Consider the following 27,220-nt stretch of genomic DNA (forward strand, 5'->3'; position numbering starts at 1 on the left):
ATATATACATATATTAAAAAAAATCAAAACCAACACGAGGACTTGGTTGGAGGACTAATGTGCACTGTTCCCAGCTTCAATTTATAATATATTTGAAATAAATCTTCTTAGTTTTAATACATTTTGTAAACATATTTCTATTAAGTGGAAAAGTCAAGTAATATGTAATGATTTTTAAAATAAAACTGTATATCTGTATATATATTAGTAACATTAGATGTATCTATGGATCTATATATGTATAATGAGAGGAAGAGTTTCCCCTTCAGAGAGGTCTGTATACATCTGATCCATATAAATGCAGATAGATATTTAGCTATTGATTTGTTCTCTGCAGAGATAGAAAGGGAAATGATTCATTTTTTATGTACATGGAAATTTTTGTTGCCGATAATACGGTAATGTTTTCGTTTCCAGGCAGACGCCGCAGTTAAATCCATAAGAAGAGGCATCAAAAATCTGAGGACAACCTCGGGGGGTGTGCAGCAGCTGTCGGTTCAGTGTTACCAGCCATAGAAAACGATTTTATTTCTTTTATTTCTTCCTTGTAAATTATTTAAAAATTTGACAGGAACTTGACAATTAACCGCTGAAACACGCAACATCAATGACACTTGTCTACCAAGCCCAGTGCGGGTTTGCTTTGAGTTGATTTATTTCTGGGTTAATAGCATAAGTAGACACTCAATCACTGCATGTCAGTGGCACAGTTGTATAAGCATTTGTTTAGCAATGTACCTCCGCCGCTTAAGTGCCCCCCCGAGTAACCTAATCTTTTGCTGCTGAGGAAATGAACAAGGACAGAAGAAAGTAACAAAAGGCCAGCAAAAGCACGTCCTCCGAAAGACGTGCTCTATGATGCTGAATGGATATAAATGGTCAGAAGGATGCAGGCGAGGAGGAAAGCACGACACGCCAGAGAGAGAGGGAGTGAAAACCGGTGATGAGGACGAGAGGAATTTGGAGAGGTGGACGTGAATGTTAATCTGAGGGAAGCAGGAAGGGAGAGAAAAGCTCTTTTCCTCTAAGCCCCACACCCTCATTTCCTGTCCCTGCTGTCAATCAGAGCCGCTGAAGTACATCAGACAAAAGATCCCCCCCCCCCCCAATCACCCGTATCCTTCAACCGCCCCCCCACAAACAGCAGCCCCAACCAGCCAATCAACTACTCTGATCAGAGGATAGAAACTTTGTGTGTGTGTGTGTGTTGATGCGCCTCAGGGTGGAGGTTCATCAGAGACCTCTCTCTCTCTCTCTCTCTCTCTCTCTCTCTCTCGCTCCGTCTGCATTCGAGCAGGCACCAAGCCCAGCCTCCATCCTCGCACTGACGAGCCCGTTCCTGTAGTTAAAGTGTGGCCAATTAGTGCCAGTGTCCGACTTGGCTGCGTCTCCAACTCACTGGTGGTCCTACTGGGGGGAAGAATGGCTCCAATGAAAAGGTACAAGTCCACAAAGAACTGTTTTACAAAGACGTGTGTGTAAAGGCTGCATGTCATAGGAGCACACAAGAATAGAGAAAACTCAGTGTGTGCGTGTCATCTCTCCAGCCTTCACCATCAAAGATCCTCAATAAAGAGTTAAATATTATAAGCTGTTACACGTTATGAAATTGGAAGTGCTTTTAAAGATGTTTGAAATGATATAAATGCTGCCAATGGCAGGACATTGAAGTGTTTCAGCTTGAACATATACACTCACCGGCCACTTTATTAGGTACCCCATGCTAGTAACAGGTTGGACCCCCTTTTGCCTTCAGAACTGCCTCAATTCTTCGTGGCATAGATTCAACAAGGTGCTGGAAGCATTCCTCAGGGAGTTTGGTCCATATTGACATGATGGCATCACACAGTTGCCGCAGATTTGTCGGCTGCACATCCATGATGCGAATCTCCCGTTCCACCACATCCCAAAGATGCTCTATTGGATTGAGATCTGGTGATTGTGGAGGCCATTTGAGTACAGCGAACTCATTGTCATGTTCAAGAAACCAGTCTGAGATGATTCCAGCTTTATGACATGGCGCATTATCCTGCTGAAAGTAGCCATCAGAAGTTGGGTACATTGTGGTCATAAAGGGATGGACATGGTCAGCAACAATACTCAGGTAGGCTGTGGCGTTGCAACGATGCTCAATTGGTACCAAGGGGCCCAAAGAGTGCCAAGAAAATATTCCCCACACCATGACACCACCACCACCAGCCTGAACCGTTGATACAAGGCAGGATGGATCCATGCTTTCATGTTGTAGACGCCAAATTCGGACCCTACCATCCGAATGTCGCAGCAGAAATCGAGACTCATCAGACCAGGCAACGTTTTTCCAATCTTCTATTGTCCAATTTCGATGAGCTTGTGCAAATTGTAGCCTCAGTTTCCTGTTCTTAGCTGAAAGGAGTGGCACCCGGTGTGGTCTTCTGCTGCTGTAGCCCATCTGCCTCAAAGTTGGACGTACTGTGCGTTCAGAGATGCTCTGATGCCCACCTTGGTTGTAACGGGTGGTTATTTGAGTCACTGTTGCCCTTCTATCAGCTCAAACCAGTCTGGCCATTCTCCTCTGACCTCTGGCATCAACAAGGCATTTCCGCCCACAGAACTGCCGCTCACTGGATGTTTTTTCTTTTTCGGACCATTCTCTGTAAACCCTAGAGATGGTTGTGCGTGAAAATCCCAGTAGATTAGCAGTTTTTGAAATACTCAGACCAGCCCTTCTGGCACCAACAATCATGCCACGTTCAAAGTCACTCAAATCACCTTTCTTCCCCATACTGATGCTCGGTTTGAACTGCAGGAGATTGTCTTGACAAAGTCTACATGCCTAAATGCACTGAGTTGCCGCCATGTGATTGGCTGCTTAGAAATTAAGTGTTAACGAGCAGTTGGACAGGTGTACCTAATAAAGTGGCCGGTGAGTGTAGATATACGTATTAAATTATGAAACAGACCAAATATGTATTTGGTGTAAAAACAATGAATTTAGAAGCAAATTAGAAGTCTTAATGCCAAGAATAATGCAAGAAGGTGTGTAAAGAAAGCATTTTTTTTAAAAGACACCCCAGAAAGACAGTATGATGCAGTAATGCAAGTTGATGATCATGTATTTTAGTAGCTATGGATTGAGACATGAGTTGCGGGTTTTGGGTTTAAAGGGGATTGGCTCCCTGTCTCTGAGTGTGATGTGGGGGGGGGGGGGGGGGGGGGCGTGGCTCCTACCTGGCTCCTCCCTGATTGGTCCTCATTCACCTCACCTGTCCAGTCAGCCCAGCTGCCTTCCATCTGCTCATGAAATGAGCTTCATATCTGTCCCGGCTTTCTGTTCGATCGTAGCTACGCTGTTGGTGCGAGTGAAGTTCCACGTGGCGCTCCAGAGTCCAGAGTTTATGCCACTGTGCCTCCACGATCATCCTCTCTGGTTCCTGAGGCCGCCATGCTCACACCCCCCTCTGTGCCGTGGTCTCCGCTGCGCCGCCTCAACGTCTCGCCATTGTTGTGGCCCACTATCCCTGAAATAAACTTATTTAGACAAAGTTATAGCTTAGCTTAGAGTTTTATCTCTGTATTTAGTTTTCAATATATATTGGGGAAATGCAAGCAGAGTTGAACTGCTGCAAACAGGGTACCGGTACTGCAGACTAATGCACGATATATTGGAGTGAGACCATCGAGTGCTTTAAAAGTAATGTATAAAACTTAAAAATCAATTCTAAAAGCAACTGGAAACCAATGTGAGGAGGCTTCTCGCTCCTTCTCTTTCAATTTGACTGTATAGACAAGGCAGGGGGGGTTCTCTAACAATTTAATAATGCACTCCCATAAAGCTGCGGCACTCACAAGAGACTTTAGACTGCATATTAGAAGTGAACGTAGTCACCATGATGTCATCCATTGCTTCGTGGACTGCTGTTATTGTAACCAGAAATACACAGACAAATGGAGCTACATGGAAAATGTACATTTTCATGAAATGAAAAAAATTGGGCAAATTTTACAGTGCAAAGCCGTGGAAGCAACCTGTCAATCACAAGGATGCAGGAACTGGAGCATAGCCTGCTTCGCCGTCTATTTTACTCTAATTGGGAACAAAATGTACTAAATGAGCATCATGCTCTATTGAAGAAGACGTGAAGCTAGCGATTGAGACCTGTGTTTCCTTGTAACGCTCCGAGTTCTCTTTTGTAAACATCCTCTCAAACACAAAGGAACAAACATGGTGGGTTCTGTTTGCGTCTGTGCTTGTGTGTGTGTGTGTGTGTGTGTGTGTGTGGAAGATGGTAATCATGGCTGGGGATACATTGACAGAAGACTTGACATGAAAGATACAAACACGTTAAAATCAAATGCATTAAAAAAACATGATCACAGACGCTCACATGGACCCACCTTTTCTCCTTTGCATATGAATAGCAGTAGATAGTAGATACGCACCCCCGCACTCACACACAGACATAATTGGTAACGTAGGGAGCAGAGCCAACTTGCACCTCTCGTTGCCGTGGAAACCAGAGAGACAGATTTTTCTGGAAGCACTTACTCACATCCCGTCTGTTATTCACTTTATTTGTTCATTCATTCCTCCTTTTAGCCCTTCTTTATACAACTCTCTTCAACCCATTTCCATCCCCAACTCTCCTCCAGTGATCTCTGCATGCATGTGCAAATGAGGCAGACTTGAAACCAATTAAAACGGATTGAATAACGAACAGCATTGTGTGCTGAGATTTAGTGGCCCAGACCCACACATATACACCATCTACGTAACCGTTAGGAATATATTTGGTATCACTTCAAAGACGGCCTGCCTGTTTTATGGACACGGATTTGGTGTTTTCATCAGTACACGTCGAGTCCTTTCGACTACTAAGTCCACAGCAGCATCGCTTTACTGAGCGTCTCCTTCCACTCCTGGATCTCACCCTTTGCCTCTTTTCCTCCGCTTCCCCCCCATGGCGACCCCACAGCTCTCTCTGGGGTGTATCAGGTTATCATTGGTCAGCAAAGCAGGAAACAGGAAGTATTGCTCCATAGACAGAACACTGGAGATACAATAATCACACACACACACACACACACACACACAGACAGACCAACACATTTGTGCATCAAATCCCCATGGTGTTTTGTGGCATCAGCGTCTTTTTGCAAAAAGAAGAAAGTATGTTGAACCTCCAGTGCAGCACATCAGGTAAAGAAGTAATCAGAACACATGGAGGAATTTAGAGGACACAACTCAGATACTTTTTTAATATGACAATGTTTTTAACCTAAAATCTATCTTACTTAATCCCAGGGCACATTATTTAAGTAGAAGAAAAAGACAAGAAGTGGAGATACAAGAAAGAAAATTGTTGAAGAGAAAAGAAGGGACCTTCTACTTGTGTCAGCTTTCTGCCAAAGAGAGGTAAAGATGGTGAAAAGGAAAAGACAAAGAGACAGCAAACTGTGATCGCCCTGAGTCAGCGTCCAGTCAGTCTCCCGCACCAAGGCGACACGGGCCGTCGATGGTCGAGGATCCAGAGACAGACGCAGAGCACACTGTGTCTCAGGAGTGTAACTAATATGTTAAAGTTAAAGCGCTATCTGCCTCCTGCCCTGTATGGTATCTACTGCTATTTTTTGTTCACTACACCTTGGTCCTGAAAAGTCAATGCACCACGCAACCTTTCTCCAATTTAAACAGTAGCAGTGCAATGTGCTTTTCGGGGGGGGGGTAACCACCCTTTACTCTTTACTCGTAACTGTTAATGTTATCGTGCAAACGGTATAAATTATTCAAAGACAGACTTTACAACGTCCCTTTTCCGTACGTGCGTGTGCTTGTGTCTTCCTCTTTAATTGACAGATTGATGATGGAGGAATCTCAAGCAAACGATCACTCAGCAGCAACCAGGAGGGCATTGAGGTGTGTGACGGGTGACGGACAGGTTCTGAAGACCTGTCCACCCCCTCGACCTGATGATCCATCAAAAACCACATTCATGTGTAAACACATATACGTACATACCTTTTTCTTAATTTGACGTGACTGAAGATACTAGTTTGTGAATTGGGTTTTCCTCCGGTGTTTGTCTTTAAATAAAGGGGAAACACGGCATCATTTCTACTAATGATCTGTCTTCTCCCCACAGCTGAGAAACAAAACATCTATAAGCCACCAAAGTCTTAAACATGTGACCTCCTAAGCGACCCCAGGGCTTGACTGAGGGACTGTCAAGGTAATCGGTAGCTTCCAATCCCATCAGGGAGGAAAAACCAGTGTGTGACCCTCCTACAAGATTTAGGAGGTTTAGAAATGGAAGGATTGGGGGCAGTCAGCCAGTGCTCGACTGCAGCAATTGAGCAATTGACAGGAGAGTTGTTATCGATGCGGAAGTCCGAGATGGGATGAGGGGTGAATTCCTGACTGAAGGAGCTTCAAAGCACTCTGGTATGTTAAGAGCAGGGGCCCACAGGAGCCACAACACATCAGTGTGTGTACAATACAACAAGCTCCACTGAACATGTGTACAATACACAAACCTGAGCTTGAGCTCATCAAGACTCAACAGGGCTCTTAGACTCTTAGATTCATATGAAAAAACAAGCATTGATGGGTGATCAATGGATTTATTGCAAATTCTTCAGATGAGCAATAGTGTGCATATACAATTCAATCTTATGGATTTTAAAGAAATACTCATTTGCTTTCTTTCCAGCATTGGGAAAGATGATCTGTATCTCTGCAAAGTTAAGTTTGGAGCGAGTACCAGGAGGAGCTCAGCTTGACATGAAAATAGAGAGACAGTAAGTTTAGATCACATCTACTAGCACCTGTAAACATTATTAATGAAAACATTGTGTCTTGTGTTCGAGTGATCTGTGCAGACGTTACAAAAGGTCCTGTAAAAAGGAAAAGTTGAGTTACGTTTGTAACATATTTTTGACACCCGCCTCACCCGCGAAGTGACCACGATGGTGAGGGACGCCAGCCATCCCTCTCACAGCCTCCTGCCCTCTGGGAGAAGACACCGGAGCCTTTAAAACGTCCACCGTCAGAGGGATGAACTCTCTCCCTCTCTCCCAAATACTAGATATACTAGACTGCTGCTTCAAGGTGGATTACAGGTGGATATTCTTTTCTAATAATATTTTTTTGGTCTAAATGTTTTATTAATCTACTTGCACTTTATTATCTTTATCGGTATTCACTTTATATGTTGGACTGGAGACTGGAGTTTTCAAGCCCAGTCTTGGGTTTGAGCCTTTGGCTTTACTTCAGGTTTGAGTAGCAATCTCAAGGTTAAATACAACAGACAAAGGGTTGGTTAGTGTGTGGTGAAGTAGCACAGTGGAAGAGCTGCTGCCACAAGCCTGCACTGCATTTGAAGGTTGTGAGTTCAAGCCCAGTCTCGGGTTTCAGCCTTTGGCTTCACTTCAGGTTTGAGTAGCAATATCAAGGTTAAATACAACAAACAAAGGGTTGGTTAGTGTGTGGTGAAGTAGCACAGCGGAAGAGCTGCTGGCAATAAGCCCCTGCACTGCACTTGAAGGTTGGGGGTTCAAGCCCAGTCTTGGGTTTCACCCTTTGGCTTTACTTCAGGTTTGAGTAGCAATCTCAAGGTTAAATACAACAAACAAAGGGCTGGTTGGTGTGTGGTGAAGTAGCACAGTGGAAGAGCTGCTGACATAAGCCCCTGCACTGCACTTGAAGGTTGTGGGTTCAAGCCCAGATGTGGAAATAGCATTTAAAAAAAGTTTTGAGGTTTGGCTCACATGCTCAAGGTTAAATAGGAGAATCAAAGTTGCCAAAATGTGACCAGGACTGGTAGTGTAGGGGTGCAAGCTAGAGCCCAGAAGCCTCTGTGCGCACCGCCAGTGGGTTCAAATCCCACCCGCCAAGTCTTGAGTGCACTACCGCGGAGGTAGTAGTGGGGGCATTGTCCCCACTGGTTGTTTCAGAGAAGTGAACCCTAGGGGTTATGCAGAAACACAAGGCGCGTTCACTTGAGTTATGATGGCATTGTCAAGAATGATGAAGAATCTTTTTGATGATGAATTGAATTTGATGTTAATTGCTTTAGCTTTTAGCACTCATTAGCCATGCTACGTAGCCTATAGGGTTCCACCTTTTTGGAGAGAAGGCCGGATGAGTCAGTAAAGATGAGCAGATGTGTCTCATTCAGTGGTCACACTGACATGAAACTTATTACAGCCTCTGAGGGCCTTTTTCAAGACACATGTTCATGTCACATGTTTGTCTACTTCAGGGCATCCTGTGGACAACCTTAAACAGTCTGGCACAGAGTTTAGCCTTTTTAGTGCATCCACCCTCCAATTCTCTGTTACATTCAAATTCAACTCACTTGTGCCTTTACCAATGCAGGAAGGATGAATAGCATGGTTGATCCTCCAAGATGCACCAATCCGTCTCTGGGGCAATATCCCATTATGGTTTTTTATAAATGTCAGTTACCCAAAAGTAAAAAAGGATTTAGGAAGAGCCACCATGTCCCTTGAGGGTTGAACCCAGATAAGGTTTAAAGTACAGAAATTTGGGGCATTTGGCATTAGTGACAGGGATGTGTAGGTTGCTCCATCTAAGATCATTCCAGTCATGTCATGGGAAAAAAAATATTGTGAAAAAAGTCCAAATATGTAGGGTCAAAAAATGTCACAGAAAAGATTTGTTTTAAATAATAGGTAAAAAATTATTATAAAAAATATATGTAAGGTCAATATATATATAATATAATTTATAATATATATATATATTATTTGGGCCGGGACTCGATTAAAAATATTAATCCAATTAGAGGCTTTGTAATTAATTAGTCAAAATTAATCACATTTTAATTGCATAAATATTTGACCTGAGAACAGTGAGAAGTAATTTTTTCACATGGATTTTTATTTTTGTTCAACCAATTCCAGCAGACAAGTGTAGAAATAGCATATTTAGAAATATAGTACTTTCAGAAATTCAGGTAGCCTATAGGTAAGTAGACCTTCTGTAAACTATGTTTTTTTAAGTAGACCAATACTTTCAAGTACATTCAGAACATTGGTTATTTTGTCAGACGTGGACTTAGTTACCCTGGTCCTTAAACCAGTCATCTGGTGCAGTGTGGGTTGGGTGTGGGTCCTTGTACGTCCACGCTAGCTGCTAATTGTGTTGCGTTGAGGTGATACTTGAGGCTCGATGTGAATTCCTTGTTGCACAGCTTGCACACAACCACGCTCTTATCGACGCTTCCATCCGTGTGTTTATTATAAGAAGATTTCCCATTCACGGGGCCACCTGACACGGTCTCGTCAGCTTCTTCGTTCATGTTCACTGTGGTTTGTTGTTGTCTGAAGTCATGAACGCTAGTTGGTGCTCCAGTATAATCGGTCCTCCGAAACTCATCCAGTGAGAAACGTTCCGCGGTGCAAAAAAAAAAGTGTAAAAATGCGTAAAAAATGTCTAATGTGTTATTTTTTGTGCAATTAATTAATCTTAATTCACATTGTAATTAATTAATCGTAATTAACGCGCTAATGTCCCGGCCCTAATATATTAGTTTCACCTTTTATGTTGAATTACTGAAAGTAATGAGCTTTTGCACGATATTTTAATTTTTCGAGTTTCACCTGTACAGTTTCATCTGTAGAGATGCTAAAATAATATGGAGTTGGGGGGGAACTTCAGTTGGGTGATTATACACATCATATAAAGATATTTGTTAGAACATCTTTAAAGTGAAGTGTTTTAGCAGTGGCTGCATTGGATGACACACAATGGATTCAATGTAGCTCCGTCCATGACCTTATCAGGAACTCACATAACAAGGTTTTTAATGTTAAGCTTCATTGCTTGGACACATCATTGTTTGTAAGTGGGTAACGTTTCATTTTCCCACGCAAATTGAATTGGGACTGTGTCACTTTAGAGACTAAGATATGTACGGAGAGGTAAAAGGTTGAAAGCTATATGAATCACCATAAAGGAGCCGCTTGCGTGCAATGTGGTTTTTTTACCCTTTTGCACCTGTCATTCTAATTACATCCGCCGAGGGCTCTCTTCTCCTCCGTCTCCCAAAATGAGAAGTTAAGGGTTTAATTAGTCCTCCATGACCCTCATCAGAGCCAGTCTACTTCAATAACACTCGCCTCAATCAAAAGAGAACAGGAAGCTCACGCAGGTGCCTCAAAAATGCAAATGGTGGGGCGCTTCCAAGAGGCCGTCATCATAGCCGAAGCCACGCGGAGACACTCCTGCACCCGTTGGGGGTTGAGGTCCCCTCAGGATTAGTCAATTAAGCGGTCTAACCCTCTAAGAAAGAGTGTTATTGATTGATTATGACTATAGGTTTAATAATTCAGCTGTTTTAATAGCGGCGGCATGGAAGCAAAGGGGAGAGGGGGGGGGGGGAAGAGGGGTCAGGGACAGAGGGTGGAGCCAGAGGAAGAGGAGGAGGAAGAGTAGCTAGTGGACAACTGGAGAAGACGTGGTGGAAGAGGAAGAAAAACATGCGAGCTGGGAAATGATGAGAGGTTGTGACAACAAGCCTGAATAAACGCAGGAGCGGTTCTGTCGGCCCGGAAGAACAACTGACTGCCCCCCTAAATGAGCACTATGAAAGCTTTTGATTATCAGCTGACACCTGCCAATCATTTTTTTGATTAGTTGATTAAACTGTTTGTCTAAACGTTCAGTCTATGCGATGAAAAAAGATCAAAGAGAATTGCTTGGGACTAAAAGCTTTGATAATAAATCAGGGACAAATCTCAAAATTTGATTTTTTATTATTCATTTCGATGTGATACAGACCGTCAAGAAGATATCTTCACTAGCCTTGTTTGGTCCAAACAAACAAATAATCCAATTGTCCAGTTGCTTATGTGTTTTGGTTCTGAATACTTTCTACATGTGTGAGCTCACTCTTTGGCAAAGACTAGTGGTTCATTAGTGATATTAAAAATATGAATAATATCAGTGGCTGAGCAATTAGAGCCTAATTTCACTGCCATCACATCATCGTCATGCAATCAACTTCTGCAACAACCAGTACCCAGTTATTGGATCCAACATTCACAGAGATGTTGTGCTCAGTCCCAGTACTCTTTGCCCCGTGATCCCAGAATGTGGGTTAAGAGAAATTCACTTTACCGATTTCCTCCATCCTACTACTGTTAAGGTGTGTAGTCGGTGGACCCAAAAGCACGCACACAACAGCACTATGTCCAGCCGATTCTTTTATTTTGCGCTGTGCCAAGAAGGTGAACAAAAACAAAGCAGATCTTTCAAAAGGTAAAGCAAAGTGCTCCTCAGGCTCAACGGGGGTCGGGAGGGCAACTCCACCGACTTCTTGTAGTCCGAGACGGGGCAGGGTTCTGGTGTGGAAGCCCGAGGTCCGACGCCACAATCCCGAGTCTCGTACCGCCGTGTACTCCGTGGTACTACAAAAAAAAACATGCAAACCCGTGAACAAACGCCGAGAGCTCTGTAAACGCACCTGAGACCAGCCTGGGAACCGGGACGAACTGACGACGCGCCCGGGAACACTGAAGGCCTTATACCCCCCACAGGTGATCACTGCAATGAGCCACAGCTGAGCTCTCAGGAGAGGGGCGGGGCTGAAGGTGGGGCCCAGAGGTGGAAACTATATGGAAAAAACAGACAGGGCAAAAAACAACAGATATGCAGATTGGGTTCCTAACAACTACGTCACAACTCAGACACCTCTTCTTCTGTGCACTTAACTAGAACACCTTGGAAACCCCTTGTGAAGACTATAGAAATGTAGAAGTGAAGAAATAAATCAATTATGTGGTCTCCTCTGTCCCTGAGTTACTTTTTTCGTTTTCATCACAAACTCTTCACACAAAGTCCGGTTCTGGGAAAATAATTGTGTAAAAAGTGGTACGACACCAAGTCAGCAACCTTACCTGCACTCTTAATCCGTGGCATTTTGTCTGTCGTGTTTCACCTTGTTAAAAATGCATGAACGGACTGAAGAGGAGAAACTCTTCAGCCCGAGAAGCAACGCTTGTGTGAAAAATTCATGAAAAATAGTTTCCCCCCCCCCCCCCCCCCCCCACTAGCTTTGTGGAGACGGAAAAGAGGAGGAGAATTCAGTCTGATGTGGTCAACTGGTTCATCCATGACATCGGTGACAAAATATGTTGACCTTTTAGTGCAGCCACACTAGTGCATGCACACACACGCACACACACACACACACACACACACGCACACACACACACACACACCTAGTAGCAACAACATGCTTATTCAGCCATCGTTGATATCATCTCTCCTCAGCTGTTTATCCTCAAAACAAAATGAGAAAGAGTTATGGAATACATTTTGATCTGTTGAACTTTTGAACCTGACATTTTCTTTTCATTTCCTTCACTTGTCAGTTACTTGTTTGCTCACGCAGCAGATACAGGGCCACACAACCACTGATTTGTTTCAGTCCTTTCATCCTAATTTTGGTCTAAACTAAAAGAGGGAAATATGTGTCTGGTGTCTGCTAAACAGTCTCAATGTTCACCCGCTATTCCCCCAAGTGTGTCTATAGTTTATTCTTTGACATGTCAGTGAGTGCTGTGAGCCAAATCCACAAACTGTCCCACTGAGGCTGCAGAGGTTCAAACCCCAAACCCACAAGGGCTCTGCTCCGCCCCCCCCCCCCCCCCCCGACCACAACACCCAGCTGCCCCATCACCGCTCACACTCAAACAACATGCATCCATAAGTCATACAATTGATAAAGCAGGTAACGGTTTGGCCCTTGACACTCAGCGCACTCCCACAAGCAGACACACACCGGCACGTCTCTCCTCCCCGGCCACTACAGGAAAGTCACTGGTGTGATTGCTCTATTGATTGCCCTGGATATGTTTTTGCTTTTTTTCTTGCTTCTTAAAAGCATTTAGCAATCTGGCAATTAGTTAGAGCTTAATGTAGGATGTCAAAACAGCGCTATCGATCCAGCCAAGGCAAGGAGGAAAGATTGATCAGTCAACTCATTACGTTGCTGGCGCTGCCTCGTCATAAACACTGCAGATGAGACTCCATCAAAAGCCCATCCCTCCTCCAGTGGCTCTCTGGTGCAGCTCCGTGCTTCTCCCTCTGCATCGGGCTCCTCTGCCTTTTCTGTCCGCACCTGCTTTGAATTCAGTCAAATTTTGGGGATTTCACCTCGCGTGCCTTTCTTTTCTGTTTTTTAGCCTTTTTTGCTCCCACCTTTGTTGTATTTGTTGCAACCTATTAACAAGCAGTTATTTCCTTATTTTTTTTTCTCCAGTATTTCAGTTTCAATCTCTCTTCAAATTCTTTCTCATTTTTCCCTCAGACATCACGCCATGGAACAGGAACAATGCAAGCGGTTATCATTCAAATCTCACAACGGGCAATTCAAGCTGATTCAGTTGAGTTTTTGTCACTTAAGTAAATTTATTAGTCAATCACATGAAAATCAGGCAGTTGCAGACACACCTGATTACATTTGCCGAAACACGCGGCTCAGCCGTCATGTGGACAGACGCTGAGCTCATTAAAGGTGGCACAAGCGGCAAAATAATGAGGGCTGGCATTTATCAAGCACCTCACTCTTTGAATTTTGATTACATTTTTTTTTGTTGCAACTGAATATTCAAGAGATCATTAGGAAACAGATGGGTTGGATTTAAAGGTTTAGACAAGGAGATCACAGAACAGATGACACTGTCCCAACAAAGCTATGAAGTGACACATGAGAATAAATTAGTTTTGGTAGTCAATTGTTACTTTGTTATGCACTTGACATTTCGGGAGATTGTGCTCATGCCCGGCATCACTGACTGATGATATAAAGAAAAAGTTGTGTTGCTTCAAACGAAACCACGTAAAGTGCTTGATAAATGTTTTCTAGTTTCATTTGAACAGTTTGCTTATTTATGGTAATAAAAGCGTGTTAAAAACACGTTGCATCGTGTTTCTCACTTGCAGCCCAATTCCATTGTTTTCTGGCTCCACCGGTGACGTTGTCCATCCACTCTGCAGCTGCCCTCAGACCTCATCACCTGATTGCCCCCCCCCCCATCCACAGAGCTGTTCAGAGTTGCCATGTCGCTGCTTGCCTCACTATGTCTGCTCGTTGCCTTTTTCTGAATCGTCACGTGAGGGGGAGATTTGTCAAATGCCATTTGTAATCTACATTGTCATCCACATTGTGTCCTGTTATCTTTATGCTAAGCTAAGCTAAACGCCTTCTGACTAAGCTCTTCACTCAAAACGCTCACACGTGACATTTTGCCCTGTATCCACGTGACAGCGTGATAGGTGTGTTCCTTTAGCTCTCGGTCTGCCGTGTGTGTGTGTGTGTGTGTGTTGTGTGTGTGTTGTGATGAAAGACAAACATGAAGTGAGATGAATCGGTGCGTCATCGGGTGGGGTCGCATGATACAAACCACCTCGTTTCCCATTTGGTTGAGTTCTATTCAGTCCTTTAGCTTGTTTTCATTTGGAGAGGGAAACCGCAGGAGCATTAAAGATGGCACTGAAGATGTTTTTCTTTAAGATCAAGTCTAGACATCTGTTCGTACCAAAACCCTCGCTATCTCCCTCTGTTTGTCTTCCTCCTTTCAGCTCTTACTCTGCTGGTTTTTCGCCCACTTCTCACTCCGTCTCCTCGTTGTCCCGCTTTCTTTTTTTTTTCCTCCCTCGTCTGCTCCAGCCGGCAACATTACCTCCCCTCTCGCCTCCTTCCCCCGTTTCCCCAGTGCCACAACAAGTGTCTTATATTTCCAATGATGATTTGGCTCATAAATCTTGATAAAGCCGCTGGCTGTTCCGTTTCGGTGCAACAAGAAACTCTTGCAGGATCAGAGGGAGACAGAAGATGAGCAATGGCCCTCTTTTCACGTGTTTTCCATTTTGATGGCGTCTTTTGGGAGAGCGTCCGCTTGTTTGTTCTGCTGAGGTGTGGCTCCTTATCATATCTGTATTTGTTCAGCCACCCTAATATTTGTGTCTGCATCTAATCCATCCGTTTTTGTTAGTGATCAATTATTTCTTATCGTTTTACAGCCACCTCATGCGTTTACTGGTAATAATTGAACAATCCAACAGGAAACCTGTCAGGAGAACGTTTCTCTCCGTTTTGCCCTCAGGGGGGATGTCAGCGGGACAAAAATCCAACCTTTTCCCTTTGAAACATTGCTAATACTTAGTTTTGTAGGAGATCTGGTTTTAGCCACGATTACGTTCAGTTACAGGAACTAAACATGTTTGTTCCTCTCTAAGTGGGAGGTGATTGGGTCTCTGGGTGGCGTAGATTAAGGCCACTAATGGGAAACATTTTGCCTGTGATTAAACATTAACATACATTAACATTAACTTTATGAGCACACAGGAGAAATTCTTCTCCTCTTAGATTAGAGGAAATGAACAACACACTTTTGTTTTGTGGTCCTTTTGGAAATTATACGATATATATTGTTGTATATCCGACATGACATATTTATGGTATTCGACTATAATTTGAGGTACTACTACATCGACTTTAGGAATGTAACAGTGTCCTCCATCTTATGTCTTTTTCTGTGAAAATAATGTGTTGTTGAAGCTTAAGTGGAATACAACAGTAGGTGGAGTGGAGGGGAGCAGAAATACACTGAATACACTGATACTTTATACTGATTTATACTGAATAACATTAAATACAATTTAACAACCCCATTCATTATGCTTCGTATTGCTATTTGCAGCAGGGCACCCATACATCATGCGCATGAAAACCGTCATTGGTAGAGAAACACATGATGTCATCACGCAGGTGCAGCGGCGAGGGATTAACCACTATAATAGCGGCCTGTCATTCCCTCGAATGGCTCTAATTGGACCACGTCATTAAGACGCAGCTTTGGCTCGTCATTGTCTCCGCGGAGCCATTGTTCTGTTGTGTGTTTTTGTAATAATGACACATTTCTTCCCCCCCCCCGAGCTACAAGCGCTCTTCCCTGCTGCGTTTCAGATCTTCCGGGATGAGGCTACAGATAATAGTGTAGTATTAAGGCACAGGCCGAATTACTAAAGCTTTGATGTGCAACTCGCTTGATGGGGACACTAAACCACGTCTTGGCAGCCATCATTGTTTAGGCTGATGAAGGCTGAAAGTAGCTGTAAATTAGTCTTGGCTTGGTCACTCAGGTCAGGTGTAATATCACTCATTGGGTTGTTTCACTTCCCATCTAAGAGACTTGTTTGGGCTTCGAACTCCGTCTTGAATGTTGCCAGCTACGATTCCCGAGTGTTTCTGCTGCTAAATTACAGGGTCAATTGTAACCTCTCTCACTATATTCCTGGCAAACGCACCGTTCCCCCCACTATTAAGACCATAGAAGGCTGTGCTTTCTCCTCATCATTTTGTGTATGTCATGGACAGTTCCCTGTCGGTCATCTTTCTTCTGCTCATTGCAGGACATATTGACTTGAAAGGACGCCACAACATGCAGTTGAGCTTTGTTTTCTTTGCTTGTTGCATCAAATCACATTTCACATCACTTGTGGTTGACATAATCCTTGATATTTCCTTGTCTAAAACTGGCTTGTCATAGATTATTTTCCCAAATGTGTTGCACACGTGTCTCCGCTGTCGAGGATCATTCTTTGTTACTAAGGACTGTACAACAAAATGCAGTCGTTGTGCGTTGCCCCTCTATGTGAGTGCATGTGACGTGGCCAACATCTTTGGGTAAAAAGAAATGACATCAGGGATACATTAGAGAACCAAGCGCCACCCGTACCGGTTAAAACAGTTATAATGTATGTGTTGTTATTGTGCAGTCATTTGAGAATTTAACCATTAAGTGCTTTCCCCATTAAATTTTACTTGACTTCCAAACAGATGCAATTAAGAAATGTCAGTGAGTCAATGGGGGTAACGGGACAATATTGTGGGACAGAGAAGGAGGCTTATATATTTAAATGATATTCTCACTAGTCATCTACTGACTCGGAGTGAGGTTTTTGTTCCAGGTGTTAACTCCAAGTTCCCCTTCATTTATGTTTATTTTCTCAGTAATCTCAGTTCGAGACGTGAACGAGTGAGAATTAAGTCATGGCTCAAGATGCAACTCACATGTCTTATGTGGACACCCAAAGAACACATCTCGTGTACACTAAACTATTTATATTTTCCAACATGTTCAATAAGGAAGTAATATTTTCTGGGTATACGCAAACAAAATGCCAATACAACAGTAAGCTGACAAGTAAATTAGTAGATCACCTACTAGCATTTAAAATAATTTCAGCAACTAGACCATATGTCTTCTTCTGAGATTGTCTCACCAAGACATAGAGCGCATCTGCCTCTCTTACTTGGTGTGTGTGTGTTGATTAAAAGCATTATTTATGAGGTGCTGAGTGCAGGGATTCTCCACTGTACATCAAGAGGAGCACTACTACCAACTGCTTACCACTCATGCACACACACACACACATTCAGTGTGCTGAGTCTAGGTGCTTTCCCTTCCTCCTCATCATCCGCTCACACACACACACACACGCACACGCACACGCACACGCACACACACACACACACACGTGTAGTAAGAGCAAGAGAGGCAAATCTGCTGTGTGTTTTAGCATCGAGGTGAATGTTGTGCATTTCTCATTTCCTCTCCAATGATGTTTTTATTAAAAGATAAATAGTAGACAAGGCTCTTTGTAGAAATAAGCAGCACTTAATTGCATCAGGGATTTGAATGCAGTCTCCAGTCCAATTTGCTCATACAGATTCCTGCATCGGTCCCACGCCTGCTCCTAATCTCCAAACCAAGCAAGGTTCTTTTTTCTTATTTTGGGATTAATATGGGATTCACAGAATAGGGCCGGTTTGGCATCACTCAAACACTCCAGCGACATCACTGAATTCATTTGGGTATATTTTCTTTTTTCTGCCCTCTGTTTTTTTATACAGCACACACACACTTAAACACATCACTTTGCAGTATATTGATTTGCGGGACCTTTGGTGTGACATAACACTTTTTATTAATGACATTGTATCACGACAGAAATCATCATCATTGTCACCTTCATTACCATCATGATTCACCATGATCATTTCCACCAGGCAAAACTGTATGACTGTACAAGTTCCCTCTGGTGTTTGTGTGTGTGTGCGTGTGTGTGTGTGTGTGTGTTCCCCACAGAGCACCAATGAGTGGTGTCAGAAATGTCGCTTTACTGAACAACAAACATCTTGCAAAATCAGACATTAGCTGAATCAGACCAGCTGTTAATTATCTTGTGTGCTCTGCAGTACAGCTGTTTGTTTCGCTTTGAGGAGCATTTTTAGGCATAGAAATCAACATCTCAACATCTCTTTCGTACAGAAGAATGACAGTGTTTCGTCCTCGGACCTACGATAAGCCGAACATCTAAAACTAAACTCCTCCACTTCCTTTTCTCCCACCACGACGGCAGCTTCACAACCTTCAAAGCACAGAGACGAATAGCAGACAAAACAGAAATACTGAAAAACAGAGATACTGCATATAGCAAATTACAGTTTCATGTTTCTTTTTTTTTTGCAGCAGTTGAGCAGTTTTTGTGGTATTACATTCTTTAGGGCGAAGGGGCTCCAGAAGCATCCGAGCACACGGGCAATCTTACAGATGACCTTTAAGATATTTCAGCTCTATTAACTCTGATTGTGATGTGGGAAGAGTTTGGAGGAGGGGGGCGGGGTGGGTGGGGGGGGGGGGGGGTATTAAATGTGACATGAATCACAACACGCTCAAAGTTGGGGCGTGTATCTACACAAGGAATGTGTTCTCTGAGTCACATGGTTTAAGTCAGAGCGATATTTCTGTGGTAGTGGGGCGATAGTTATGATAATGCGTCCATTAGTATTGCGGAAATGCTGTGAAACCCCTAGTTTTACAGAGCAGTGTGGAGAAGAATGAGGATTTCTGAGTCACACAAAAGGAATCGAGTGATCCCACGGATATTAGCTGCCATAACAACAAACCCATAGACGACCGGTTTAAGCCATTTATCACAAATTGGTGAACAGTAACAACAATCAATTTGTGAAGACTCAGATTAATCTTTTTTTGCATTGGTATTAGGATTCGTCTGGAGTCTGTACCCGGCCTACGGATCCCTACTGACTCACTCTGGCATTAATCAGTCTTCTCCACACACACACACACACACACACACACACACCACTGGAGAAAACTCTGCATTCCCGGGGGGGGGGGGGGGGGGGGGGGGGGTGCTGCGTGTTGTTTTGTGTACGAGTGAGATCCCACGCAGCTATGCAACTTCTCTGTCCTCATTTCTAAGACAAAAGCAGACAACAGTACACTCTAGATACCGACACAGTCTCGGACAAAGCAGTTAGCAGCAGCAGCGTATTCACATTTTGTACAAGTATTTTTGTTCATTCCTCTCGCTGTTATTTTGTGACACAAAGAAAGAAAAGCAAAAGTAGCTCTTTTAGGGACCGACATTTAGGGCTATCGCGTACAGCGCAGGCAGCATCGAGGAGGAACGTGGGGAAGTCTATTTCACTGAAGTTCAGGGAGAAAGAGAAAGTCTGTGATTGTCAGTGCCTCCTTTTCCATTCACACAGCAGGGGTTGTTTTTCCTCCTTTTTTATCTTTTCTCTGTTAAACTAATAACTTCCAAACAAACTTCCCCTCCGCCAGCCGGCTTCCTATTGGCCCCGACCGTCGAGAACAACCCCGCCGTCCAACCAGACGCCGTTTGTAAAAAAAAATAGAAAAAGAAACACACAGCAGGCTACAAACACTTTGCAGCCAACTGACCGCCAGTGAGGCCCCCCCCCCTCACGCTACCCTCCGTCACCGTGTGGCGTCTTTTTGACTGTTGAGGCCTCGGCTGCAGCAGGGATGGACTCTGAGGGCCGGAGGACAAGACCAACCCACTCGCATCCTCTCAGCGGCACCAACGGCCGGGTCAAACTCAGTCTACGAACGCGGTGAGACGTCCATCACCTTTCCTTTTTATTCCACGAGGGCAGGCTGTTGGGAGGGACCCCGACATAAAAACACACACACACAGACACTCAAGGATATCTTACACATTAGCTAAAACATAATCAGTTAGACCAGTGGTCAATATCAGTTTGCTGTTGCGAAAGGCAAAATTAGTTATAGAAAGAAATATACAAAATTCTCCTTGATTTATAAAGAATACTATAAATCAATCAAATCAACATTTTCAAGTTCACAAACATCGATACCATCAAGTGCTGCTGTTAATAAACAACACATGAGATGCATCGTTCATGTTGATGTATTTACAGCCAACTCAAATAGCCGTGTGGTGAAAAAGGTCCCAGTAAAATTCAAAACCAGGCGTTAGAAGTGTCGGACCTCACATCCGAGCTGTTCTGTAAGTGAGTGAAGTGGTTCTCATCAATGGGGATGCGTGGTGCATCATTGAGCTCGTTTGTGGACTGCCAGTAAGAAGCTGTGAACTGCGTGTGTGCGTGGTGGAGGTGTGAATGATGTGATCGGAGCGGGAGGTTGATATTGTGGCTTCACAGAACATCTGGGGGCCGGCGATGAGAGATGTTTGCTGTAACTTTCCTCCCTGAGGACATTCGTTCATTCCTCTCCCCCATCCCCCCTTCTCACTCTTCCTCCATCTCTCTCTTCACGACCCATTCCGACCTTTATCACTCCGACCGGCTTCTCCTTTCTCCTTCTATTTGTTTGTCAATGTGCATTATTACCTCTCTTATTTCTCCTTTCCACCGCTCCTCACCCCCCCCAAACCACCCCCCCCCCTCTGTTTTCTTCTCCTTCACCTCTTCTCTCCTCTCTATCCTTCCTTCTCAGCCATAAAACAATAAGTCTTGAATGTCTGTGAGGAGACTTTGCTAATGGATCCCATTAGGCCGTAATGAAATATACATTACACCATTACAGTGGACGGGGGCCTAGCTAAAGCACTGCACCGCTCAAATAATAAAGCATGCACAATTCAATTTCCTTCTCGTCCCGTTTTGAGTGTCTTTCATTGTGTGTGTGTGCGTGTGTGTGTGTCTCAAACATGTGTTTGTGTAGCAGGGCTGCCGGGATAAGGTATATCGTGTTTGTGTGTGTGTGTGTGTGTGTGTGTGTGTGTAGGGGGGGTTCCCATACGCCTCCAGCACAGATGTGGTTTTCAAGGATGTCTGAGTGCTGAGAGCCTTGATGATTTAATATGGGTTGACCAAATGAACCACACCTTAAACTGCGCCGTCACCAACACATCTGACCGTGGTCCCGACCACTCAAAACCCAGCATCCCTCAGCAACTTTTACAACCCCCCCCCCCCCCCCCCCAAACCACGACCTCCCGATTATCGCACAGCTGCGGACAAATGGATCAATTGACCTCCGACATGAGCGCTTGAAATCACAAGTGAAGCATCTGTCACTTCAGGGGAGAAAAAAAAAAAGTAGTCATCATGTTACCCTGTGCCGTATTGCATTGTGGTCCAAGCAATTAAAGTAAATGCGTAATAACAGTTTGCAAATATGAGTGAACAAATGCTAACGATCATGTATATCAGACTTTTGCATGAGGAGATATTATAGATCAAGTTTATAGAGTCGAAGGATTCACAACTACGCCGTATAGTAGAATACCTCGGCCTTCTTCACCAGCAGTTCAGTTCAGCTTCAGTAGGCACTCTGTCGTGAGTGATTGCGTTGTTTTTTTTTTTGTGTGAAATTGGCCAACAACACGTCCAAAGGTGTGAAACCAGGTTGTGTTTGCTTCTCCTGGTCTTTCCTCCGTGTCCCCGTGTAGTCAAATGTCTCCGGATGAACGCTGACGTTACTGCTCGTGGACGTGCAGCCAGACGGACCGATCTGGGAAAAACGCAAAGTGTCTTTATGTGTCTCGACAAAGCACCGAGCGTCACACAGCTTCATATTTACACGCAAAAAAACGGTTGAAGCTTCCGGAAATCCTCCCAGAGCTGCGTTTCTCTGAAACTTCCCTTTGTCCGAGAAGTCATCAAATCTTAAGTCCTGTAAATCAGTTTTCATCTATAAACTTTTTCACCCCCATACAAGGTTAAATGACTCATAGTGAGTGTCTCTCCATGAAGGAGTGAGGGGAGGGGTTGAATTAAGTTGAAGAGTTGAAGATTTTTTTTTTTTTTTTTTGATTGCCTAAGAGTTTGATAACAGCTTCACATCCTGTACAGCTATAACTGTACAACTTGCCAGAGAAATAACACACTTCATTTAATCCAAAAGTGTCACCGCTTTCCACCCTATGGCACACACACACACACACACACACACACGCATGCAACCTCAAATACACAGAAACACACTCCGCCTGTGTTCAGCCCAGTATATCCAGGTATACAGGGGAGGCTTTGGCCAGATTGAGGAGCAGACAGTGGATTTCTTTGATGTTGAGTCTCATGTGCGGCTCCCTCTGCCAGCAGCCCAGCATCAGGTCGTATACTTCTTTCGGACAGGTCCTGGGGCGCTGCAGCACCCGACCCTGGGTTATACACTCTATTACCTGTGGGTGGAGAAAGGGACACGGAGCGGAATGTCAGCAGACATTCCAAAAAAAACAAAAAAAACCCCCCATTTGTCAACAGTTCAAGCTGAAAGTCACAACTTTTTGCAGGATGAAGATGATGGAGCATCTGCTGTGTGGGGAGGTTTAACCTCACTGCGTATCACTAGGAACAGATGATTTACTGGAAGTCGGACGACACTGGAGCCGTCGACCAGACAAATCAAATGCAATTCTTTAAAAGCAGTGTTTGTACACACTCAAAGACCATTCATTTAAACACTTGTTGAAACTCAAAGCACAATAGACAAAGAGTATATAATATGCCTGGCAAAATATCTATATTTTACTATAATTAAGCCTTGAATAATTTCCTAATCTATTAAATACACCCAGCTTTTAGTAAAGGAATTAATGCAATTCAATGGTGTCTATTTAGCTCCAAAAAACAGCTGTGTCTTCCGAAATGTGATGTATGGAGAAAAAAAAAAGAAGTAAGAAGATTAACAATCAAGATCTCTAAAATGATTAAGAACACTGTTTGTAATCATCATCATAATCGTTAGTAAGCTACTTACTCACTCTGTGACTGTGTGTGAGACACGGAGATGAATCATGAATATCTCTCTTTGCAAAAATAAATAAATCTGAGCACCAGATTTGGGCCGAGAGGAGCCATAACAGAATAAACAGGCAAAGGGCCAAAGGTTGTTGTGGATGTAACCAGAGTGAATCGGGGTAAAAGCAGGGACTGCTGACATGGTTAGAAAGCTGCAACCACAGTTCAGGACATCATAGGGTCCAAGCGAAACTGGGTCAAGACCCTGAGTGTGGTGAAGGGAACCTTAGTAAGAGTTCTTTCTTAAATATTTATTTTTATCGATGCATTTTCATTTGCTGATGGAGAACATGTACATACCCCTAACATGTTTTGGGCAGTTTGGTCAATAAACATCAAATAAGTCCTTAAGATATTTATATTTCTTTGCCTTTTTATAGTTTTAAAATGGCAGAAATCCATCAGTTCCACACTGATTCACGGTATCACAGCAGATCTCATTTCTCAGCTGGTTCCAGCTTTTCAGTGAGACTAAACTGTATTTAGTGCTCTTTAACTCTTTTTCTTTTTGGTCTGCAACATTCAATAAAACCATTTCAGAGACGTTGTTCATCATTCCTAGTGGCTTTATCACTGTATGCTCAACATCAAGTCAATTTAATCTATACATTTGTGATTAATCACACATTTTCTCCAAGGAGTTTCACAGTCTTGAAACCCCTGATGCAGCAAAACCTATGTAAAAATATGTGGAACAGAGTTTGACCCCAAATTTTTTTCCATGAGACATTTTCGGAGCCCTTTTGAAAACAATAATTTCCACTCAAACAACCACGCGTTGCCTCAGCCACACTGTGCAGGTGAGCACAGAACACACACATGAGCTCTTATTCCAATGACTTGCTCCAAGCACCTCAACAACCCTGTTATTTCTGCACACACAAAACCCCTGTGACACATGACGTCATGGCGCACCTCATTATTGGAGAGCTGGTACCAAGGCTGCTTTCCATACGTGAAGATCTCCCAGAGAACAACTCCGAGACTCCAGACGTCACTCTCTGTGGTGAACTTTCTGTACATGATGCTTTCAGGGGGCATCCAGCGGATTGGCAGCATTGTGTGACCTCCGACCTTTGGGTTAGGTGTTAGACAATCCACATCACACACACACACACACACAAAGAGAGGGAGAGAATAAAGTCAGTACCGTGTGGAGTGAGCATCAGAAAAAAGTACAGAATTTTGAATAGTGTCCACACATTCTCATCACCCAGTTCTTCACTGTTCTTCTCTAATATGCATCATGCATTTCAAAATGTACGCAGCTTTTCACATTTCTCACAAGGATTACATAATTTAAAGTAGCACTGCAAACATTTCCCGGCTCAAAACTACCTCCCGGGTCGTCTGAATGAGGCCGTGAGGTAAATTTGAAGGTACGGCTCAGCAGACAGCATCGTCCGTGTGGCCGTGGTCCACCTCGCTCCTGATCAGTGTATCGTTTGATTGAACTGAACTGTCGCACGTGCTTTGAATTCCTTCAGACAAAAAGGTTGTTTAGGTATTCACTCATAACAGGGGGTCAACCGACCTACTGATCAAAAAATGAAAGAAGTTGAAAATGAATGTTTCTGGATTAACAGCCCCGATGCACGATGTGGATTAAGTGAGATAAAGTGTGTCAGCAGAAGGTCTTTAGGAGGAAGAGGAGGTCAGGATAAATCTACAGTGAACCCCACACAATAAGTCACAGGAACTGTGAGAGACATTTGGTCATTCCATTTTATTCTCTCTTTACTGAGCCTTTGGAGCCTGTCGGATCGTGTATTCAATACCTATTACAGCCATTTTCAGTTGAGCACAAATCAGATGAATCTACTGAATTGAGGTTGGGGGCGTGGAAACTGATATGCATGACAGATATGCCACAGCTTGAACTCCAAACCTGCTCAAAGAGAAGGTAAATTAAAGCCATGTAGTCCATATGTTGAGCCTCTGCTCACTTCTCCTTCCAACATGACTCCACCGACCCATCTGCACTCCATTGCTAGAGAGCCATTAGGTTCACTGGGAAACATGTCCGCAGCCCTCAACTCTTCATCACCAGGCCCACCAGGCTTTTTTCCCTGTAATGTTGTGTCTTGCTGCCGGTTTTTCTAGATCTCATTTGCATGTCCAATGTGCACCATAGATAACAGAAGAGAAGATGGATAACACTACGTTATTAAATGGGTTTCTGAAATATGCAATGTACGCAGTAATGTTTGTAGAATATGATATCTGTGTAAAATGAATGGTTTTCCTGCCCCTCCCTGTCTTCATGGGCCTTTAAGCTGTGCTAGGGGCAATCTCAAGTTTGCTTGCAGACAGCGGGTCCAAGAAGCACTTTAGCCAATTGTCGATTAAATAAATAAATGTGTGACAAACAAACTTAGGCGATCGGCATCTTTAAATGGACTCAACCTGGGGCCACCTTGGTTTTGCCCCAAGCTTTCACGTGGCGGGTATTGACAGCAGCCTTTTCCTTCCTGAGAAGCACCGTGACAGAGGATTGCCTTGATGCTCTGGCTCTGCTCTCCATGGAGGAGAAGCTTGACTTCAATAAGAAGGTCATTGAGAGGTTTGCAACTCAGAAGAAGAGAAGAGCAACCTTTAATAAACACGTTTTATATATATATATAAACTAAAAAAGTATATTATATATTTATATATTGTTTTGGAAGGCATGTCACAGCTCGTGATGCTACAGCAACTTCCTCAATTTTTTTTTCTTTTGATGTAAAGGTTCCATGATTCAATGAATTATTTAAAAATAGCAGGTAGTCATAGTTACTAAGATCAGAGGGACTGAGGGACCAACAATGTAGGGGATGTATTTGCAAATACTGGCTTTAAACTGGAAATTGATTGGCAATACAATGTATTTCACAACCTAGAAAATAGCTTAAAAACTGTATAAAAGGGTCAGATATAGATCTTGTTTTATCTTGTATTCTTTATATACGTATATTTAGACATTATTTAAGCACATGCTCTCTGTACCTTCCCACATACATCTTATGTATATTTGTTTTATTCATCATGGCTGATCATTTCCCCTGAAGGTCTGAAATATTAATTTTGTGCGCTTGAACCACAGGGCTACATTTCTCTCATGTGAGTATGTATGAGAGGGTGATGGGCAGCCTGTTAAAAAATGCTCTAACGAGGCTGACTAGAAAGAGAAAACAGAGGAGAGAAAACAAAAGAATAAGCAGGAAGGGAAATCCTCAGAGTAAATATTCTAGCCATTGCCCCGATTTAAAGGAAAAAAGGCTTGCAGAGATTTTCACTGAGCAGAGAATCTCACTCTGTCATCAGCTCTTGCTCTGTTTCCACTTTGCTGTCAGTGGCTTCGTCGTCAGTCTTTGTCTCCTTTGCTGTTCCCCTCTCTCTCTCTCTCCTCCTCAATCTCTCTCCCTTCTTCTCCCTCACCATTTCTAAGCCCGCCTGCCTGTCTCTCTCCCTCTCGATCTAATAAATATGCATTATTTCAGCAGTAGACCACTGCCACTGAGTGTTCCAGGAAAGCCTCCAAAAAGAAGGATAAGTAAAGCGGAGAAGGGCCGTGGGCTCTCTGTAGTGACCTCCTGGAGGCTGTGGTGTCCATGGCAACGGCACTGGTTTAAAAAAATAAAAAAGTATTATGGGATGTGGTGTGGGAGGGGCTGATGACACTAACTCTACCCACTCTTACTCAGGAACCCTACCTTAATTGTCCTTTGCGTTGCTATGGAAACAACAACTCTTTCTATGTCTATGTATGTGTGTGTGTGTGTGTGTGAGTGTGTGTGTGAGTGAGTGCGTGCGGATGTGTGTTGGTTTTGTTTTTTTCCATGAAGGAAATCACTTACTCTCCTGGCCCGGCCCAGAAAGCGTGAAATGACTGATATTTTGGTGATGGTATTTTGATTAATTCCTACAGTTGCTACTGGGCTTAATTCTGAGATGTTCCTTGAGCTATTTGTTTCTGAAGATAATAAGGAATTCATGTCAGATCGTTTCAAACCAGAAATGGAACACGAGAGTGTCAACATAAGCTTTGGATGGGACGATTTACCTCTCAAGTAACTCTCAAGACAAGGTCGCAAGGGGGGGTTCGA

The 27,220-nt window shown here is 43.5% G+C and overlaps 1 protein-coding gene across 1 annotated transcript in view; it reads right to left on the reverse strand.

The window, feature by feature from the left end:
* Positions 1-19,210: 19,210 nt before the first annotated feature.
* ntrk2a (neurotrophic tyrosine kinase, receptor, type 2a) overlaps positions 19,211-27,220 on the reverse strand; it is a 58,855-nt gene continuing 50,845 nt past the window's right edge. Inside the window, exons 17-18 of the mRNA XM_062562152.1 lie at positions 24,051-24,209; positions 19,211-22,516 (exon numbers count right to left, since the gene is read on the reverse strand). Coding sequence (XP_062418136.1) covers positions 22,331-22,516; positions 24,051-24,209 — 345 coding nt within the window. The 3' untranslated portion in view covers positions 19,211-22,330. The remainder of the gene's footprint in view (positions 22,517-24,050; positions 24,210-27,220) is intronic.

The sequence above is a fragment of the Pungitius pungitius genome, chromosome 5 (assembly GCF_949316345.1).
Source record: "Pungitius pungitius chromosome 5, fPunPun2.1, whole genome shotgun sequence".
In the NCBI taxonomy this organism is placed as follows: Eukaryota; Metazoa; Chordata; class Actinopteri; order Perciformes; family Gasterosteidae; genus Pungitius; species Pungitius pungitius.